The sequence below is a fragment of the Genypterus blacodes genome, unplaced genomic scaffold, assembly GCF_046128005.1.
Source record: "Genypterus blacodes isolate CSIRO-AG114 ecotype Tasmania unplaced genomic scaffold, CSIRO-AGI_Gbla_v1 ptg000287l_1, whole genome shotgun sequence".
Lineage (NCBI taxonomy): Eukaryota > Metazoa > Chordata > Actinopteri > Ophidiiformes > Ophidiidae > Genypterus > Genypterus blacodes.
The window spans coordinates 93,066-107,819 of record NW_027467078.1 but is presented as its reverse complement, the minus strand read 5'-3'; the positions used below and the strand labels follow the sequence as shown (position 1 = coordinate 107,819).

Genomic DNA, 14,754 nt, shown 5'->3' with positions numbered 1-14,754 from the left:
TGTGTGTGTGTGTGTGTGTCTGTGTCTGTGTCTGTGTCTGTGTGTGTGTCTGATTGTGTGTGTGCATCTGTGTGTGAGTGTGCGTCTCCGTCTGCGTGTGTGCATGTGCATGTGCGTGTGTGTGTCTGTGTGTGTGTGTGTTACTGTGTGTGTGTGTGTGTGTGTGTGTGTGTGTGTCTGTGTGTGTGTGTCTGTGTGTGTGTGTCTGTGTGTGTGTGTGTGTGTGTGTCTGTGTCTGTGTGTGTGTGTGTGTGTGTGTGTGTGTCTGTGTGTGTGTGTGTGTGTGTGTGTGTGTGTCTGTGTCTGTGTGTGTGTGTGTGTGTGTGTGTGTGTCTGTGTGTGTGTGTGACCTGTAGGACTCAAGTCACATGGATGGACGGATTAATTTAATGTGACACAAAATTGAAGGTGATAACGACTTCATAGAATAGAAATATATCATAGACATGTATTATTACTAATCCTGTGTGTGTGTATGTGTGTGTGTGTGTGTGTGTGTGTGTGTGTGTATGTGTGTGTGTGTGTGTATGTGTGTGTGTGTGTGTGTGTGTGTGTGTGTGTGTGTGTGTGTATGTGTGTGTGTGTGTGTGTGTGTATGTGTGTGTGTGTGTGTGTGTGTGTGTGTGTGTGTGTGTGTGTGTGTGTGTGTGTGTGTGTGAAGCAGCTCGATTCACTTTGTGCTCCAGGTTCTGCTGCAGACTTTGATACTCTGGAATCACTGAAGCACGAGAATCCAATTTACTGTGAGGAAGTATTAACCTCCTGCGTTAATTTACTCACTGAGAGAGGGGGAGAGAGGGGGAGAGAGGGGGACAGGGGGAGGGGGGGGGGGAGAGAGAGAGGGGGGAGAGGTGGAGAGGGGGGGGAGAGAGCGAGAGGGGAGAGAGAGAGGGGAGGGGGAGAGAGAGAAAGGGGCGGGCGGAGAGAGAGAGAGAAATGATGCAGTAACATAAATCGTAAAACAGAGGTGGAGTCAAATGATCAGTCAGTCAGTTGTGTTTAGAGGAGAAGGCAGTTCGTTAAACCCCTGCAGCGTTTTGTGCCATAAAATCTTATCATTGCTTTCTGAAGGTAACAGCTGCTTGTTGATGCAGTGACACAGAGTGACCGCCAGGTGGGAGTGTCGCTCTATGCTGAGCTGCAGCGCTCAGAAACACCTCCAGCTGTAATGTCGTCATTATACCACTGGGTGACGTGTTGCAGAGGGGACGGGTAAACAGGAAGCCGGGAACATTTATCTGTGACCTTAAAGGATCTCAGAAGCCTTTATTTATATATTTCCTTGATTTAAAGTATTTAACGACATAAAACAAATCAGTGTTTCTATGTTCTGCATGTTCTTCCCTCAGTATGAGCAGCAGGGGGCGCTGTCACTCCATCTTCCTGTCAAACCTTCAGTATCACACACACGCCTCATGTACACAGAGCAACACTGCCACCTGCTGGTTCATTGCCCCCCCCCCCCCCCCCCCCCCCCCCCCCCCTCTCTCTCTCTCTCTCTCTCTCTCTCTTTACAGACTCAGGTAGCAGCAGGATCATGATTAGTGATGAAGCTTCAGGGGATTCAAGCTTCTTTTTAAGCTTTTTGTCCATCTTGTCTTTAATCTCATCCAAGCTTCAGAAACTTAAACAATGAAGAAGAAGAAGAAGAAGAAGAAGAAGAAGAAGAAGAACAAGAACAACAACAAGAACAAGAACAAGAACAAGCTCCATGTCTCAGCATCTCCACACAGACGATCCTGTCTGATAACTATGCTAATATCATCATTAAATGAAACACACACACACACACACACACACACACACACACACACACACAGCTGTTCTCTTAATGATCTCTATCAGACAGGCTCGCTTTAACTCCTGATGAATCTGATCCTTCATCATGTTAACATATCTGAATCCTCAGATGATGTCATCGCAAACAGTGAAAGTTCTTTTGTCGCACACACACACACACACACACACACACACACACAGCCGAGTAAATGAATGTATGTAATGGTAAAGAGTGTTTACGTTGCCAGCTGCAGCTCTGTGTGTTTACAGACTTCACACATGCTGACAACTGTTGGCAAAATACTTATTTCCTTCTTACAACGCTGAGGCCCTCAAGGGGAACCAGACTTAATGGACACTCAGATGGTGTGTGTGTGTGTGTGTGTGTGTGTGTGTGTGTGTGTGTGTCAGCAGGCTGTGCCACGGGCTGAGTGGTTGAGCCTTTGTACTCAAGTCAAACCCCTTCATGTGCATAAAAGCCTATTCTGATACGACACACGCACCCCAACACTGTGCACTGAACTGTGAGAGAGAGAGAGAGAGAGAGAGAGAGAGAGAGAGAGAGAGACGGGTGGGCTTAAAAGAGAGGTGGTAGTCAGGCTCAGAACTTATCAATCAGCCCTGTGGATCACAGTTAACAACAACAAAGTAAATAACAAAAGTAGAAAATGGAAACTTGTTTCTCTGGAGTCTAGAAAAAACTGAACATGCATAGAAAAACAAAATGCAGAGAAAATGTTGTAGAAATATGAATAATCTATAATATGATGTGGAGAGACGATTAGATTCATCTGAAGCTCAGCAGGAACAAAGAATCAAACGTCTGCAGGACTGTCAGGCTCATAACTTATCAGTCAACCCATTTTCCACAGCTGTCTGAGTGTATCTGTGAGTCTGAGATATATCAGATGGCTCACTACACACACACACACACACACACACACACACACACCTAAACAAAAGCAGCAGAGGTGCAGGGGCCCCTCCTCCTCCTCCTCCTCCTCCTCCTCCTCCTCCTCTCTTTTGTCCTGTTGTGTGAGCAGCAGCTGCTCCTCAGTGGGAGTGACGGACGGCTGCAGGGTTTCAAACCTCAGACCTGCTGCAGGGCTTCAGTCGCTCTGTGGCGTTTATATGAAGAACATAAACACAGCAAACCTAACCCTGCTGCATCACTGTGCACACCTGGTAAAAAAACAGACTCTCAGTGTGTGTGTGTGTGTGTGTGTGTGACTGTGTGTGTGTGTGTGTGCCATATGGATGCAGGCTACTCATCTGTTCAAGAATCACTTTCTTTTTCCTGCTGCAGCCAATCACAGCGCTTCCCTGCCTGCTCTCTACCCAGCTACAACAAATCTCTGGCTTCTGATTGGCTGTAGGGCTGATGCCTTTAACGAGCTGCAAACGCCTCTAAGTTTAATTACTGCAGAGGCAGAAAGGAAAAGAGCTGGGAAAGACTGTTCTCATATCATACACACACATGGACTCAGCTCAGGACTCAGCTCAGGACTCAGCTCAGGACTCAGCTCTTGTATACATAATGATTATTGATTAGGAGAGCTAGCAGAGCTCTGACTGTTGTTGGTGTTTATCGCGAGATGAGACAGCGAGCAAGCAGGTATAAGTGCCTGTACCACACACACACACACACACACACAGACACTTTCAGCACCATCTGCTGTAGCTGTAGGCCTGAGGTCTCTACAAAGAGGAAGAGGAGGAGGAGGAGCACTTGTTGTATTGAGAGGAGCCATGTGGCTGTGAAATGGGGGTCAGCTGAGGTGAGGAGGTTCAGACTGAGGAACGCAGAGACACGAGCCACACACACACACACACACCCCCCACACACACACACACGTGTTAAGGTCTCAAGTCTTCTTCTGTGTCTCTGTAAAGAGCAGCAGATCTGAGGGGTCTGAACAAAACCAGGAACAGGAAGCTGCCTTAAGTCTGCATCACGTTTATGTTGGAGCTATGCACCGTCCTCTTCCTCCTCTTCCTCCTCCTCCTCGTTCCAGTTTGGTGTTTGGTGTTGGTGCAGTGAACTTTGCTAGATGTAGAGGTTGGACGTTCTTTGTGTGTGTGTGTGTGTGTGTGTGTGTGTGTGCACACGTGTGTGTGTGCGTGCATGCATGCGTGCGTGCCTGTGTGTGTGTGTGCACGTGTGTGCACGTGTGTGTGTGCGTGTGTGTGCATGCGTGCCTGTGTGTGTGTGTGTCGTTCACTACAATGAGTTTGTGAATAGATGTGCGAGAGGTGGCTTGTGCCCGGCACATGGCCGCCCTCCTCCTCCTCCTCCTCCTCCTCCTCCTCCCTTTCTCTTTCTCTTCTTTATTAAATGGGCAGCAGATGGAGCGAGTGTTGGGTTGGTTGCCGAGGAGATTTTAAAGGGCTGATTGTGTTTCAGCTGGTCGTGTGTTTGTGTGTGTGTGTGTGTGTGTGTGTAGGGGTCACAGTGAGGTTGTTGGTTGATATATTGTGAAAAGTCTCAAATTAACCCTCTGATCTCAGATGTTGTTGTTTTTATTCCATCATTAATCCAAACTTTCTATCATTTCTTCTCTACATATTAAAACATTTACAGCATTAAAGTCATTTCCTTCTACATGAATCATTTCTAACATTTTCAAATTTAAAGATTTCTTTTAACTGAACGTTGTTGTTTTAGTTTTAGAACATTATCATTTAAAAGTTGTTTTTTTTTTAATGTGGTCCTTTCCTAAAGTGAAACCTTTAGATCAGAGACGTTTTTCAAAGCGTTTGTCATTGTTAAACTTCTAAAGTGAAACCTTTAGAGAATTAAGACGATTCTGGAAAGTGGGGAACATTGGCGCTGTAGCAACTGTTGCCATGTCGCTCAGCATCACAGAGGCCATCTTGAAAAAGTCCCTTTTGAAGATGAGCCTCTTCCTCAGCACCGCTTCTTCTTCTCCTGCTGCGCGTGCTTCAACGTGCGGCGTCTTTGCTCTGCAGAGCGCAGGACGCAGACGCCGCTTCTCCTTCCTCTCCAAACCTCATCCGCACAAAGAATGAGGGTCGATGCGTCGCTCTCGTGGCATACCTGACCTCATTCACATAAAGAATGAGAGTCATCTTGGCATGGACGGGACGAGAGACGACGGTCGCGGGGGCCCGCTGGGGGCCGGCGCCGCGCTGCCTGGACGGGATTCCTCCTCAGGAGTATCCAGGGATGAGCAGAAAGCTGGATGGATCTTTTCCTTCCAAAGCACAAGCTGTGTGTCAGCGTGAGGGCTCAGCGGGCGGGGAGGCTGATCTCAGGGAGCCAGTCGCTCACACGCCGGCTCTCCTCACAGAACAGCTGCAGCTTCTCCAGAGCCGCGTCCACCCAAGATCCTTCAGCTGGGTTCTGTTAAAAAAGAGGAGAAGAAGAACACGTTACTTTACGCTCACACACACACACACACACAGATACAGTATACACCTGGCCTCCTCCCTCCTTCCCTTGCTCCCTCCTTCCTCCACGTACCGTGATGAGGACGCAGTGAGCGTCTTCCAGCTGCTCTGCCTTGTCTCCGGCGAGCTCAGCCAGTCGCTGCATGTCGCTCACTCGGACGATGCTGATGTCGTTGTCGAAGCAGAAGGACTGGATGAGGGTGAAGTGGATCTGCAGAGCCACGTCACAGCCGAACTCTTCATCCACGGCCAGCACGCACAGAGACACGCTGTCTGGATCTCTGAGGAAGAACACAGACACCAGGTTAACCATCAATGAAGAGACGATCAATCCAAACGTAGCATTGTTAATGTAGCAACATGCTTTGACATGGAAGGAGATAAGGAAGGAAGACAAGCAGGGAGGGAAGGAAGAGGAACAGAAAGGATGAAAGATGGAAAAGGAGAGAAACTAAGAAAGAAAGATGTGAGGAAAGGAGATCAAGAAGAATGAACAGAACAGAGAGGAGGAAGGAAAGAAGGGAGGAAGGAAAGAAAGAAACACCAAGAGGGAAAACAAGGAAGGAAAGAACAAGGAAACACAGGAGAGGAAGAAGAGAAAGAAAATTTAAAGAGAAGAAAGAAGGAAGAAGAGATGGGGGGGAGAGAGAGGAGCTAAGAAAGAGAGACAGGCAGGCAGGAAGGCAGACCGACAGGCAGGCAGACAGGCAGACAGACGCCTGGTGTGCATGTGTGTGTTTGCTGCACTCACTCAGTCAGGGCCTTGGCGCTCTCATAAACGCCCACAGTGAGGCGCTGTTCGCTGCGCGCGCAGCTCAAAGCTTCGACCAGTGCGTTTCCGGTTTTCCTCTGCATGATGTTGCTCTGAATGAAGACTTTCCTCTGCGTCTCTTCTTATACCGCGTTGCGGCACGCGCTCGCTCTCTGATTGGCTGAGCGACGACAATGCGGCATGAAGCCCCGCCCACCCTCGCGGCGCGTGCCTTTACAAACATTTGGACAAAGTGCGCGACTTTGGTAAACTCTTCTGACCTTTAGATGCACGATGATGTCATCACGATCAATGAAGAACTCTGTTTGATAGAGCAGGTAGAGCTTCGGTTTGAGTTGATATGACCAAATACTGTGCACATGCAGTGTGTGTGTGTGTGTGTGTGTGTGTGTGTGCGTGCGTGTGTGCGTGCGTGCGTGCGTTTGTCTCTGTGTGTCTGTGTTCTTCTCGTACTGTGTGTGTGTGTGTGTGTGTGTGTGTGTGTGTGTGTGCGTGCGCGCGCCTCTGTGTGGGTGTCTCTGTGTTCTTCTCGTACTGTGTGTGTGTGTGTATGTGTGTGTGTTTGTGTGTTGTGCATTTCCTTCATGTATTTGTGATTGTAAGGGGAAGTTTGCTTTGTTGTGTGTTGTGTGTTAGTTTGGATCAGAGGCACACGCTGCTGCTCTGCAGGTCACTTAAGGCGCGTGGCAAGAAGAGATGCCTGCCTGCTTTATCAGTCTCCATGGCAACATACCATCTGGCGATCAGCCAGGGGGGCAGGGGGGGTCAGGGGTCAAACACCTGCTGCTGTTGCACCAAACAGGATTTCACCTTAACACACACACGAGCGTGCAAGCTGGTAGTGGATCAATCGATCAATCGAATTCCCCTTGTATCTCTCTCCATCCATTGGCTGTGACCCTAAGAGATTTAAGAGCATTTAAATAAAAGTATAAATAGAATAGAGAATAAATGAAAAAGGTGGTAAATAGGATGACGTCAGAGAGGAAAACTTTTTTATTTTTTTACCCAGCACAGTAAACAAGAACATAAGAGAGCAAGCAGACAGACTACAGCTGCAGAGAGGAAAGGGTTAAACGAGCTACATGTTACTCCCGCTTTGCCACTTTGGTGAAAGTTTGATTTCCCCGGATGAAGACTTTCAGATGAAGATGATTCTGCACGTTGTTCACTTTCTCCTGTGTGTGTGTGTGTGTGTGTGTGTGTGTGTGTGTGTGTGTGTGAGTGAATGAGTGTGTGTGTGTGTGTCTGTGTGTGTGTGTGACTCTGCATCTTTACTGCATCTGCACAAAGGAGGGGGGGGGGGGGGGGCAGGGGGGCCCAACACCTGTCGCCGCCCCGCAGATGTGATCGAGCAACAATGGGAGCGGATCGATTTGCACGCGCCCGACCTGCTGCCGCGCGAGCTGATCCGTCTGAAGCCTCATCAGCTGGAGCTCCAGAGCAGCGCAGAGCTTCCAGAGCAGCTGATCTGCTCCTTTATTCTGCTCCTTTCTGCTCCTCCTCACTGTTTCTCCTGTTCATGTTTCAGTTTCTCCTCCATGTTTCCTGACTGATCTCCTCCCGTCTCTCCAGGCTCTCGTGTGTGTGCGTGCGTGTGTGCGTGTGTGTGTGTGTGTGTGTGTGTGTGGCTCAGACTCGTGGCCTCTGCGGGCTGATGATGACACTCAGACTCAGCTCGTGGGTTTGGACCATAAGCTTCTTCTTTCGCATTCAAATGTAATCTAAACTCAGACAACAGAGCAGCGAGTGTGGACACTTGCAGACAAAAGCTGCGCGCGCCCCGGGGTCGGGGTTGACCCGGGTTTAGAGAGGGGGGGGGGGGCGGGGCTCATAGCGACAGTCCTCCATCTGCCGCTCTAATATCCGCAGAACAATGGAGCTGAATCAATCACCGCCAACCTGTGTCTGCCCCCCCCCTCCCTCCCCCCTCCCGGCAGCAGGCTGGACGGGTTCAGAGTTATTCTGCATGCAGATATGCAGATAGATGGATCACACAAAACGTCTGCACACTGACGACCCCTGCGCGTAAATCACTATGGCAAAGTTTAGAGTTGTAGTTGTAGCGGGCCTGACGTGTTTACGCTTCCGCTGCTCCAGAAGCACGACAGATACGACAGCGTGTGTGTGTGTGTGTGTGTGTGTGTGTGTGTGTGTGTGTGTGTGTGTGTGTGTGTTGTCCCCAGGGTAAATAAATAAAAGCACGCAGGCTCGTGTGCAGCTGACGGTCACGTGGTGCGCAGCAGATTGCTCAGCGCGTTGTGGCACGCGCGTCTCATCTCCATGTGAATGGGGTCGTATAATGGGGGTCTGTGTGTGTGTGTGTGTGTGTGTGTGTGTGTGTGTGTGTGTGTGTGTGTGCAGCCTCTACAGATGGCATCAGCGCCACCTGGCCTCTCCCTGCGCACAGGAGGAGAGATTGGAAACCTTCTGCGCACTTTCACCATCAACACCTTTCACCAAATATACAAGAATGTAGAATATTAAGAGTGAAAGTGTGAATGTTTGTTTAACCTGCAGTTTGATTCATTTAGAGAGGAAACACCGGAAATCACAACACGTTAACGTTCCACACAAGGAGAGAGGAGAGGAGAGAGCGTGTGTGTGTGCGTGTGTAAGTACCTGTGTGTTGTGTGTGTGCGTGTGTGTGCTTTCAAAACAAGCACAAGTGTGTGAATATACACACATGAGCCACACACATAAGTGCACCATTGTTTACATGTTTACAGTAGTTTAGCTGCTATTTACATGTGCTGTCTAACCTACAGAATGTTGTCTGTCTGTCTGTCTGTCTCTCTCTCTCTCTCTCTCTCTCTCTCTGCCTGCCTGTCTCTCCCTCCTTCTGTCTCTGTGGTGTTTACTTAAAATCGTATTTTGCTGCTTTCCCTTCCTCTCCAGAGGAAGAAGCAGCGGATCAGTCGCTGTCCCGCTCTGTGTTGTGTTTCTCTCTGTGTTTCCTGACTGCAGCGATACAACTTTGTTTAATTAATGAAGCTATTTTTAGTAGCGTGGCAGACCTGAGTGTGTGTGTGGGGGGAGGGGAGGGGGGGGAGAGGAGTGTGACCCCCATCAATCTGCCACGAGCCGCACAGACAATAGCATTATCATACCAATACAGCGCTCCGCTCAGCCAATCAGAGCGCAGCGCTTTGACCGGGGCGCACGAGCGGGAGGGTATAAAGACGGGCCGCCGCGGCTCTGACGGCACTCCGCCTCTTGGAACTACAGCGAGACAACAACGCTCCAAAGCTCCTAGTGGAATACCTTCATCTTCATCTTCATCATGACTCTTGAGGAAGTTCTGATCCAGAAACCCGCCGAGCGCATCCAGAGCGCCCAGAGCGCCGGGAAGTCCCTGCAGGAGGCAATGGTGACCGCCAAGGACAACGACTGCCTCACCGTGGGCGTCTACGAGTCCGCCAAAGTGATGAACCTGTAAGTATGAAGATGAACTCACACCTTCATCACTTTCAATCAGCTACACAGAAGTCAGAACATCCGGTTTGTCAGTTTGTTGATGTAGCTCTGCTTTGCTCCCTCAGAGATCCAGACAGCGTGTCTCTGTGCGTGCTGGCCGTGGATGAGGAGTTCGGCTGTGACGTGGCTCTGCAGATCCACTTCACCCTCATCCAGTCCTTCTGCTTCGACAACGACATCAGCATCGTCCGAGTGAGCGACATGCAGCGACTGGCTGAGCTCGCCGGAGACAAGGCAGAGCAGCTGGAAGACGCTCACTGCGTCCTCATCACGGTACGTGGAGGAAGGAGGGAGCAAGGGAAGGAGGGAGGAGGCCAGGTGTATACTGTATCTGTGTGTGTGTGTGTGTGTGAGCGTAAAGTAACGTGTTCTTCTTCTCCTCTTTTTTAACAGAACCCAGCTGAAGGATCTTGGGTGGACGCGGCTCTGGAGAAGCTGCAGCTGTTCTGTGAGGAGAGCCGGCGTGTGAGCGACTGGCTCCCTGAGATCAGCCTCCCCGCCCGCTGAGCCCTCACGCTGACACACAGCTTGTGCTTTGGAAGGAAAAGATCCATCCAGCTTTCTGCTCATCCCTGGATACTCCTGAGGAGGAATCCCGTCCAGGCAGCGCGGCGCCGGCCCCCAGCGGGCCCCCGCGACCGTCGTCTCTCGTCCCGTCCATGCCAAGATGACTCTCATTCTTTATGTGAATGAGGTCAGGTATGCCACGAGAGCGACGCATCGACCCTCATTCTTTGTGCGGATGAGGTTTGGAGAGGAAGGAGAAGCGGCGTCTGCGTCCTGCGCTCTGCAGAGCAAAGACGCCGCACGTTGAAGCACGCGCAGCAGGAGAAGAAGAAGCGGTGCTGAGGAAGAGGCTCATCTTCAAAAGGGACTTTTTCAAGATGGCCTCTGTGATGCTGAGCGACATGGCAACAGTTGCTACAGCGCCAATGTTCCCCACTTTCCAGAATCGTCTTAATTCTCTAAAGGTTTCACTTTAGAAGTTTAACAATGACAAACGCTTTGAAAAACGTCTCTGATCTAAAGGTTTCACTTTAGGAAAGGACCACATTAAAAAAAACAACTTTAAAATGATAATGTTCTAAAAGTTCACATTTCCTTGTAACTAAAACAGAAAAGTAAAAATGAAATGGAGATTTCTCCTCAAATGTTCCGCTCCTGTTGGAACGCTGAGGGAAGGATTCATGTTTAACTTTCTAAAGGTTTCACTTTAGGAAATGACTAAATTAAGACTCAATTCATGTTAATAATGAAACATATGGATTTGTTCTGACACATTTGATTGTGTACTAAACCTTTAAAAAAAAAAAAAAAAAAAAGTTGTATTGATGAAAACACTCCTGAGGTTTCACTTCAGGATCTAAACACAGAATTATTAAAGATGTATTTTTAATGGTGTAATGTTTCGTAATGTTGTGTAATGAAGACAAAACTGTAGAAAACAAATGTAAACAATGATTCATTTGTATAAATAAAAACCCTAACATGGTACAACTGTGCTGTTTCACTTTCTCTGCAAAGTTTGGATGAAGCGCTCTGCTCGTTTTCAGTGTGTGTGTGCGTGTGTCTGGAGGGAGGGAGGGAGGGAGGGAGGGAGGGAGGGAGGGAGGGGAGGGGGTCGGGGGCTCTGTGCCTGCTAACAAAAGTTTGGACCTCAGCACATTTGTATGGGAGGCTCCAATCTGTCATCTGCTGCAGTAAAGGGTCCAGACCTCAGCCCCTCCTCCTGCAGGCTCATCTGCATGTGTATGGGCTCGTCACAATAGCGGCGCACTCAGTCTGTCAGGTCCAGCGGTCCACACAGACCCCCTATTGTCTGTCCTGCAGATGTCTCTGCAGCCACGCCACGCCATCTGCTGCCTCTTTTCTTTCTTTCTCTCTGTCAGGGAGGAGGAGGAGGAGCTGGGGTCCAGTGCCAGAGGGGCTGCAGGCAGGCAGGCAGGGTTCAGGTCTGGCTGGTTTAGGCCGGTTTTAGGGGTCCTGCCTATCATCTGGTGCCCTGCCAGCTGCTGCTGAGCTGTTATTTGCTTTCAGGCACTTGGTGAAACTTTGGCAAACAGGGACACAAAGAGATGCATGATGGGAGCAGGAGCCACCTGCTCAGAGCCGCAACAATGAAACCTGAGACGCTGATTGTCTGAGTAGATTTCATGTCTAACTGCGTCTCATTAACCTTTCAAACCTCTAAACTATCTCCTTCCATATCTACACAAACCATCTGTGCCCTAAAGTCTTTATTGAGTGACTGAACACAGCAGGGACACACATGTTTAATACTGTGAGTGTTTCAGCTCCTTCAGACAGACAGGAAGAGGACCTTCATTGACCCTCAAGGGTTTTTCTATTTCTGTGATGAGGAGCAGAAAGTGCACACATATGAACTTTTCCCTGTGTTAATGAAGTCTTTACAGGATGAGACCTTAAACAGAAAGCACTCAGAGGCAAAGGCTGCACAGAAGAAGAAGAAGAAGAAGATTCATTCACTTCATGTTACAATGAAACGATACTCTCTGGTATCTAGGATATTAAGTCTCATAGTTCCATGTTTATATATTCATTAGTGTTTACAGTTTGTTAATACTATTATAGAAAATCAAGGATCTGGACCCCAAAACAATCACTTTACTTTCTGGACCCTGAGATCAAAACCCAAATCTGTCAAATCCAAACTAACGTCACATTCAAGTCTCTTAGGTAAGAACGCTGTGGACGTGTGTGTGAGCTGTGATCCGGTCTGGGGTCTGGGGTCTGGAGTCTGTTATGAAAGCACACAGAACTTGGAGGTGTGTCTGAGGCCCCTGTAGGCTCGCAGCCCCTCCCTCTTGGGGTCGCGCACCATCCCTCTGACCACAGGCGGACTGTCGCAGCCCCTCCTCTTCTGCGCCCCGTGCAGGAGGATCCTGTAGACCCCCGTGAAGGGGATCCGGCTGTCTTTGAGTTTTCCTCGATAATCCTTAAAGTGTTCCGAGGTGAATCCCAGTTCCTCCAGTGTGGCCCTGACCTCCTCCTCTTCCTCCTCCTCGCTCTCCCCTCGATCAAACTCAATCAGGCTCCTGAGAGAGAACGAGCTCGGCGGCTCAGGAGACACCAGGGACCAGGGGAACTCCACGGGCAAGAGCCAATCACAGCCCAGCATCTGGTCCAGGGCGTACCTCTCTGCAGGTTGGTGCTTCAGGATGCCCTTGATGAGCCTCTGGCAGGGGCCGGGCACCCAGGGGGGGACGGAGTAGGCACCGTCTATGATGCAGCGCCGCAGCTTGCCCATGGTCTCGGCGCGGAACGGCATGGTCCCCGTCACCATGAAGTAAAGCAGGACCCCCATGGCCCAGACGTCCACGGGAGGCCCCAGGTAGCTCTCGTCCCTGAAGAGCTCGGGGGCGGCGTAGGGCGGAGAGCCGCAGAAGGTGTCCAGGGCGTCGCTGCGGTTTGAGATGCGAGTGCTGAAGCCAAAGTCGGCCACCTTCACACAGGCGGTGCTGGTGAACAGGACGTTCTCCGCCTTCAGGTCGCGGTGGATGATGTTGATGTTGTGCTGCGTAAGTGAAGACATCACAGACACGTCAGAACATCTGCACACAGACAACTGGAAGAGAATCGGACTGATTCCTGTTTCACCCACCAAATATTTGATGGCTGAGAGGATCTGAGCGAAGATGACCTTGCAGGAATTGTCCGACAGCCTTCCGTCATTGTAGATCTTGGCGTGAAGGTCCCCGCCTCCTGCGTACTCCATCACCAGGTAGAGGCGGCTGGGCGTCTCCACCACCTCGTACAGGCGGACCACGTTCGGGTTCTGCAGGGACTCCATGCTGGAGATTTCTCTGACCAGCAGACGCTGAGCCTGTACGTCCAGTCGGGTCTTATCCAGGATCTTCAGGGCCACCTTGTCTAGAACGAGAGACATTGAAGTTTGATGAACGAGTACGAGAGAAGAGACTGAAGGCTGGCCTGAAGACTGGAGGCCTGTGGGTGGAGGGGAGCCATGAGATCACCTGTGGGAGAGAACATCTCCTCTTACCTTTGGTGAGGGCGTGGAAGGCCAGTTTGACCCGAGAGAAGGTCCCGTAGCCGATCTCACCGCGGACCTTGTAGAAGCCGACCCTGCGGCCTACGATCAGCTCCTTGATGGTCTTCTCGTCCTTGCACATGTCTGCTGTGAGCCTCTGCAGCGGCGTGAGGACGGCCGGCGCGTCCGTCTCCTCGTCGTCGTTGCTGGAGCTCTCTGTCAGGCTGTTCAGGCTGCGGCTGAGCCTGATGCTCGGCCGTCTGTACTGACTCCCTGGCATGTCTGCAGCAGGCACGGCAACAAACCGCCAGCAGAAGAAGAAGAAGAAGTGCTCTGACTTTGGTTTGTTGTATCAGGAGGAGAAGCTGGGACAAACACAGAGCGACAGATGGAGTCAGTTAGTTAAAGAAACTTTCATCACTTTATCATAATAACTAAAAGGAGCAGATCATTCCAAACAGATTCATCCAAATTCAATTAAATTCCACACATTTCTCATGTCGGTTAATGCCACACAAGTATGACATCATTCAGTGAGTGAGTGAGTGAGTGCTCTGCAGGTCAGCAGGCTGGATCACAGAATCCTCTCAGCTTCTTTATTCAAACGTCTCCACACTCTAACAGGACTTTGGAGATATTTCAGAGTTTAGCTAAACATTTCCCCGAGCGTCACAGATCTCTAGGCTGTGTCGTCTGCAGGAGGAAGAGTCAAACACGCCTCTGGGGATTATTAAGCTTCTATCTTCTCTCTACTTCACGGTGCAAAGAGATGAAAGCATGAAGGTTGTAGCCGACACACAGAGTGGAACAGGGAACGTCGTCTTTCTTACCGAGTCTCCAGGCCGTGTCTCTGCAGGGTTGAGGAGGAGATCAGGCGTTCTGTTCCGGGCCCCAGTAGGACTCAGATGGGACAGGGGCTCCGTCTGCTCGCCCCTCTGCCACGCACTGGGGACGCATCAGTTTGGACCGCCTGTCACACGCAGGGACAGAGAGGGACGCCCCTGCCTCAGCTCCGCTCTGCTCTCTGTCTCCGTCTGCCTCTGGTCCTCTGCGTCTCTGCGTCTCTGAGGGATTAAGGTGGTGTCATGCTCCCTGATCCCGCTTCAGCCCAGGTCTGAACTAATCCCGTCAAACAGCTAACCTATGAACTCACGGGGCATCAGCGCTCGCTCTGCCGTCCTTTGACCTTGTGTGACCTCTGTGGACAGGCTCCTCCTCTGCCTTCCACCTGCAGGTTGAGCAGGACGCAGCTGTGTTGAGTTTGAGCTCCGTGTCTGAGTGACGCAGCTTTTCTCGCAGCTTTACA

At 50.3% G+C, this 14,754-nt stretch overlaps 3 protein-coding genes across 3 annotated transcripts; 1 reads left to right on the top strand and 2 right to left on the bottom strand.

Annotated features, from left to right (window-relative positions):
* Nucleotides 1–4,362: 4,362 nt before the first annotated feature.
* Nucleotides 4,363–6,045, bottom strand: LOC142987971 (growth arrest and DNA damage-inducible protein GADD45 gamma-like). The gene is made up of 3 exons (XM_076136960.1): nucleotides 5,942–6,045; nucleotides 5,264–5,471; nucleotides 4,363–5,143 (listed from the first exon to the last, which is right to left on the bottom strand). The coding sequence occupies exons 1-3, from the start codon at nucleotides 6,043–6,045 to the stop codon at nucleotides 5,030–5,032; spliced, it is 426 nt and encodes a 141-aa protein (XP_075993075.1). The 3' UTR covers nucleotides 4,363–5,029.
* A 3,200-nt stretch (nucleotides 6,046–9,245) lies between these two features.
* LOC142987960 (growth arrest and DNA damage-inducible protein GADD45 gamma-like) lies at nucleotides 9,246–10,475 on the top strand. Its single transcript, XM_076136945.1, has 3 exons — nucleotides 9,246–9,397; nucleotides 9,505–9,712; nucleotides 9,833–10,475. Exons 1-3 carry the CDS (start codon nucleotides 9,246–9,248, stop codon nucleotides 9,944–9,946), a joined length of 474 nt encoding a protein of 157 aa, XP_075993060.1. The 3' UTR covers nucleotides 9,947–10,475.
* Nucleotides 10,476–11,661: 1,186 nt separating this feature from the next.
* nim1kb (NIM1 serine/threonine protein kinase) lies at nucleotides 11,662–13,798 on the bottom strand. The gene is made up of 3 exons (XM_076136948.1): nucleotides 13,461–13,798; nucleotides 13,062–13,330; nucleotides 11,662–12,974 (listed from the first exon to the last, which is right to left on the bottom strand). Exons 1-3 carry the CDS (start codon nucleotides 13,726–13,728, stop codon nucleotides 12,201–12,203), a joined length of 1,311 nt encoding a protein of 436 aa, XP_075993063.1. The 5' UTR covers nucleotides 13,729–13,798; the 3' UTR covers nucleotides 11,662–12,200.
* Between the last annotated feature and the right edge of the window lie 956 nt (nucleotides 13,799–14,754).

Bases quoted from the DNA above. Each gene is read 5' to 3' on its own strand.
- LOC142987971 (XM_076136960.1), bottom strand. From the start codon at position 6,045: ATGCAGAGGAAAACCGGAAACGCACTGGTCGAAGCTTTGAGCTGCGCG. The intron at 5,472-5,941 runs GTGAGTGCAGCA...GTTCTTCCTCAG, and splicing joins AGCGCCAAGGCCCTGACTGA to AGATCCAGACAGCGTGTCTC. The intron at 5,144-5,263 runs GTACGTGGAGGA...CTTTTTTAACAG, and splicing joins CTCACTGCGTCCTCATCACG to AACCCAGCTGAAGGATCTTG.
- LOC142987960 (XM_076136945.1), top strand. From the start codon at position 9,246: ATGACTCTTGAGGAAGTTCTGATCCAGAAACCCGCCGAGCGCATCCAG. The intron at 9,398-9,504 runs GTAAGTATGAAG...TTGCTCCCTCAG, and splicing joins TCCGCCAAAGTGATGAACCT to AGATCCAGACAGCGTGTCTC. The intron at 9,713-9,832 runs GTACGTGGAGGA...CTTTTTTAACAG, and splicing joins CTCACTGCGTCCTCATCACG to AACCCAGCTGAAGGATCTTG.
- nim1kb (XM_076136948.1), bottom strand. From the start codon at position 13,728: ATGCCAGGGAGTCAGTACAGACGGCCGAGCATCAGGCTCAGCCGCAGC. The intron at 13,331-13,460 runs GTAAGAGGAGAT...CTCTCGTTCTAG, and splicing joins CTTCCACGCCCTCACCAAAG to ACAAGGTGGCCCTGAAGATC. The intron at 12,975-13,061 runs GTGGGTGAAACA...TCACTTACGCAG, and splicing joins TCTCAGCCATCAAATATTTG to CACAACATCAACATCATCCA.